Source organism: Galeopterus variegatus, unplaced genomic scaffold (assembly GCF_000696425.1).
Source record: "Galeopterus variegatus unplaced genomic scaffold, G_variegatus-3.0.2 Scaffold10669, whole genome shotgun sequence".
Classification (NCBI taxonomy): Eukaryota; Metazoa; Chordata; class Mammalia; order Dermoptera; family Cynocephalidae; genus Galeopterus; species Galeopterus variegatus.
This window is the reverse complement of record NW_007736780.1, coordinates 15,638-20,901: the sequence shown is the minus strand read 5'-3', so window position 1 is coordinate 20,901 and position 5,264 is coordinate 15,638. Positions and strand designations below refer to the sequence as shown.

The following is a 5,264-nucleotide window of genomic DNA, read 5'->3' as shown; positions in this document are numbered from 1 at the left end:
CTGTCTTAGTATAGAATTTTAATATATTGTCTTGATTTGTTTTCTTTAACTTTAAGGGAATAATAACACTTGGAGTCCTAGGAAACTCTAGAAATACATAAATATGTATAAAATAATGGGATTATGACTGGGGAAAATGTTTAAATGGGAAAATCCAGTTACACGATTCCTTTAGTAAGTCATGACTATGTGTTTGTAAGCATTTCAAGTTGTTAAAACTCAAAGAAACAGAGAGATAAAAATTGTTTACCTTCCTACTAAGCAGTATGTTTTCACTTGAGATCTATTTAGTCTTTAAGGTGAAAGTGGGTTCCAGACAAATGTCTTTCACATTAGAAACTGTATTAAATTAATTGAAAAACAGATAAACGTTGATAATAAAACAAGAGAAATGATGAACAGTAAAAGGTAAATACTTTTTAAATGTTACTCAAATCGACACTCAATAAAACCACATCTTTCAGACAGCATAATTATTTGCATCATAAAAAATTCTAGAGGTTAAAATTTAAAATATTGATTAAAAAGCTTCAGTTGGACTTCAAGTCACCCTAAAAAGAAATTTCCATCTTAATAAAATAGGCAAAACTTTCGTTTTAAACATTACAACTTATTTTGTTAAAAAATGTGTTTATTAATCTTGAAAAAGACCTAAAACAGGTCTTTCAGAAAAGAGAGCTTTTCCCATTTTAAATTGAATCAGATGGGGCAGTTAAGACACAATTCCAAAGCCTCCAGAAGAAAAATGGAATACCCAATTAATGATACACATGTTTTCAAATATTCAGAATTTTGTGTTGATCTTTCAACAAAACAGGAGGATGACTGAGTGATTCCCTGACATTTTTAAGTTTCCTCCCTGTGTTCTGATGTCAAAATAATCCAATCTGTTCTAAAACTTTTTCACAACCACAAAAACATAGTATATTGCCTAGATTTACCTGAACCTTGCAGCTTGATTACAGACCTTAGACATCTTCTGCAAGATCCCTTAAGTGAAGTGAGAAGACACTCTTTGGCTTCAGCAACCAAAGTTAATGTTCTCATGACTTAAATTAACTTCATACAGTCAAGTTTATTTTACTCTCTCATTACTTACTACTGCAAATCAACACAGCCTAGGAATTGATGCATTTTGTGCCTTCAATTCAAATTAAATAGCAAATGCTGCTGTTTGTGAACTTTTTGGCCAGTGAATAAAAAATATTTCATTTCTAATTCTCACCAGAATTTAAATTAAACAGTAACAGATGAATTGGGTAGGCATGGAATACTAAATAGGAACTGGCAAATGAAATAATCCAGCTCTCTGCTTTTACAATGAAAATGAGAATTGATTCTGCACTGTGAGATAGAAGTAAAAGGACCAAGAGTTTAAAAAAAAAAAAATCCTTCACCAAAAGAGCAAAATAGCACTCAGTGGCATTGCATTGTTAACAAAATTTCTTTATCAGAAACTATAATTTAATATTTAAGTATCTAATTTACATGTGACAAGGTATAATATCCAAAAAATTAAATTGCAACTAGAAAACTATTAACCACTAAAAACAATACCAAACACAACCCAAACATTTATAGGAAAGCAATAGCTAGAATTTGAATTGGAAAAAGTGTTTCATCATATTTGGCTCATTAAACAAAGCATCCATAATAGCTTGTAAAAGAGCATCTGTTCTAATTCATCAAAAGTTTACCCTTTGTAGCATGAATAACATGTAGAGATAGATTCAATGACTGTATATGCACACATGTGTATATGAATTGTGAGACATACACTTGTGTGTTGATTTAAAGATACTGTATCTACTGATAACTGATTGAACTTTGGAAGGTGCTGAAATCCATACTTCTATTTGTCCTTTCACTCATTTAATAATGTCTTTTTAAAAACAAAATTACATAAAATACTCTGTTTTTTATTAACTGAATATTTTCTTAAGCATGATAATAGACAATGAAAGAATTGCACTTATTGTAAAGGTACAGTAAAGTGTTAAACTGCAGCTTAGCCATCGAAGATCAGGGACTGAAATATTGATGATAAGTTGTGCATTATATGCAAAGATGGTTGTGGCCATTGAAATTAAAATGAGAGCAACTAGTTACAGAACAAACAGGGGGATAACAGAAGAAAACATGCACTACTTCTACTTTAATGCAAAACTAATTTTTCCTGGGAAACCAACCCTTTGACCTTCCTTATACAAAGAAACAGGTTCTGCACCCTTGGCAACACAGTAGACTTGGCCGTCTGTATTCAAATTCTAGTTCATTGTCTCTGAGTGTGCTGTTCCGGTGTCATCTCCTTAAGCTGCCCTTGAAATTCTGGAGCATCTACAATGTTAGGTCTCTTGGTTAGGTTTCATTGAGCTTCAATATTCTCTTCAGGTCCATATAAATAGGGTCCACTATTCATCTTCTTCTGGTTCCTGTGGTAACACGGTTATTTCTTCCTTTAAACAATCACTGAAGAATCTGAGGATTGTGCTATAGAGATGATATTTGCTCTTCTCAGATACATTATAACCTTCATCTGGGTAGACCTAAGATATTGAGGGGAAAGATTTCAAGTTACCAAAGCAGTTATTGGCCCTCAGAACTTATTCTTTTAGCCTCAATGGCATAGGAATTTTAAAAAACAATATCCAACCAAAATATCCCTTAATTCAACTATGAGTTCTTTATGAAAAACTCAAAAAAAAATTATAATAATATTAATCCCTATTTGAGACAATTTTTTTTTTGCATTTAAATAAAGATTTGTTAGCCAAATCTATGCTCACGTTGATTAAGATGGCTTTAACATTGCCCTCTGCTTGAATAAACTTTGGACAGTTTCTTCCTGAGAATGGGCCCTGACCTCCTTTTTCTTAGAGTATTTACTTCTGAAAACTTGCAATTGTGTATTATTTTTCTGCTCCTTTGAAATGTGTGTAAATCTTCTATCCTCTTGTCAGTTTTACAACACAGGTAACATAATTCTCAAGGACATGGGAACCATCTCTTTGAAATGTAAACATTGATTGAGGTAGCACTCATATCTCCCAGTCTCTGTGGGAGTGTAGGAGCATTTAAGTTTCAAAATGACTTCCTGTCATGAAGATACAAGAAAGTTTATTTTTCATTTGGGTATGGGTGATTACCAAACACTGCAGGCCTACAATTCCCCACCCCCATCCCTGGCTCTTACAAATTCTCCAGCTTTTTGTTTTAACAGAGTTGAGTTCAGTCTCTCCCCTGTTGCAACAGTCTTAAATAATGTCTTCCTTTAGTGTTTAACACTGTCTGGTGTGACTTTTACATTGACAAAGTCCTTTCTAACATAAATAACAGTAGCAATTTCTCTAAAATAAGAATAAAAATACAAATATTATCCCATCGATTCCTGGGCAAAATGTTTTTAAATGGTACCTCATTGCTCTCTGAGTAAAGCCCCATTCTCCTCAACATTGCTTATGGTCCTATCTGCCATCCCACTCCACATCTCCATCTTACATTATCTTAACCTGGTACTTTGTGTTTCAGGCATGTTGAACTATTATTGATACATTCAAATGTTGGGAAATTAAAATTAGCTTTTATTTTCTATGATTCCTCCATCAGAATGAAAGTTCCTTGATAGCATAAAGTATCTGACCACTGTAAAGTAACTTTTTGACAGATATTTATTAAATGTTTGAATGCACAGATGCAAATTGCAATGTAAATAGGTTTTATCCTCTTCTGCTTTGTTAGAGTATTTCCCCCAAATACTTTTTTTTCTTCTGCTCTCTAATAAGAGTGATGGAAAGTGAAGAAAAGACAAAAAAGACAAGAAAGAAAATAGAAAATCATTCTTTTAAAAGAATTCAATATTAGTGATATAAATAAAAGTCTCAGGAGAAAAGGACATTTTTAAAAGGGATTATGCAATTCACTTATAAAGCTTGAGTTGATTTACATTCTCAGTGTAATTAGAAATGAAAAGCACATCTTTGGTACCTAAAAAACATAGAAAAATCAATAGCATGGAGGATGGAGTAATATAGAAGCTATACTCACAAGTGGAAAACCAAGGTAAAAGAACATATTCTTCTGAAAAAGTGGCTTACCTGCATGCTATAATTCACTCCAGCTTTTATTAGGTGCTTGATTAATTCTGCTGAATGCTGGAAATGAACTTTTGCTGCAAGAAATTAAATTATAACATTTAAAGGACATACATTTATTCAAAGTAGACTTTTTCATATTATTTTCTCGGAGAGATTAAGCATTTTACTTTACATACATTGCATATTTAAAAGACAAATATCTGGCTTTAACTAGAAAGCTGGTAGATATAATAGTAAAACTTTGAGCTTCATTTTATACAAAAATAAACTAAAACAGGATCTATGACTAAGGCCTACTTACTGTACAGGATGGTACTTAGCTTTACTTTAATGAATACCATTTATTATTTCTAATTGTTCACATATTTTATACCTTATAAAAATTTTAACATAGCAAATGTCTTGCCTGGATATTAATACAACAAACCAGTGGTCTATTTCATTTTTTTTTTTTTTTTTAGAATCACTAAGGCCCACTCTCAGGCATTCTGCCTTATTATTTTAAAATAGAAAAGAATATCTTATGTTGAGAAAAGAGAGTTCACATCTGATTATTTGAGGACTAAATATTTATTGTAGAACATACTGGTGACTCCTGTTTCCTTCTGTCTTCTTTCTGACTGAACCTGAGTACCAAAACTCTGACATAAGCTGCACAGTAGCATGGACTCGGTAGCAGTGTTGGCCTAACGAGCTATGAAGACTTGGGCCAGTCACTTAAATCTCTCTGTGCAGCAGTTCACTCCTTTGCTACCATTCATTCCTGCACTCTGCGTACTTCCACATATCTCTAAATAACTTTTACACTAACATTTTTAACTGTCTTTGCAAATCTAGGACAGACTTATCAATAGTTTAAGCTTCTTTTTATGCTCTAATTCTATGATGCTTAATAATCATACTACACAGCAGAAAACAAAAGATTCCAAATGATCATTTTAATACTTTTAAAATATACCCAAGGTCTTTTTTTTAACATTTTCCTATTGTACTTGATGGGAAAATTACCACATCAACTCTAAATAAGTACAAATTACCGTGTTAATGAAAGCTACTAGAAATGCAAATTAATAGGGGTAATGATTGAGGGAAAATGTTCCCTTATATAACTCATTCGTTTATTGTAGAAAAAATATGAAAAGACCCCATTATTTCTCTGTATGGATACAG

At 32.2% G+C, this 5,264-nt stretch overlaps 1 protein-coding gene across 1 annotated transcript in view; it reads right to left on the bottom strand.

Moving 5' to 3' along the window:
• Positions 1–323: 323 nt before the first annotated feature.
• LOC103610145 (inactive dipeptidyl peptidase 10-like) overlaps positions 324–5,264 on the bottom strand; it is a 12,455-nt gene continuing 7,514 nt past the window's right edge. The window contains exons 5-6 of the mRNA XM_008594370.1: positions 4,095–4,168; positions 324–2,546 (exon numbers count right to left, since the gene is read on the bottom strand). Of these exons, the coding sequence (XP_008592592.1) occupies positions 2,412–2,546; positions 4,095–4,168 (209 nt within the window). The 3' untranslated portion in view covers positions 324–2,411. The remainder of the gene's footprint in view (positions 2,547–4,094; positions 4,169–5,264) is intronic.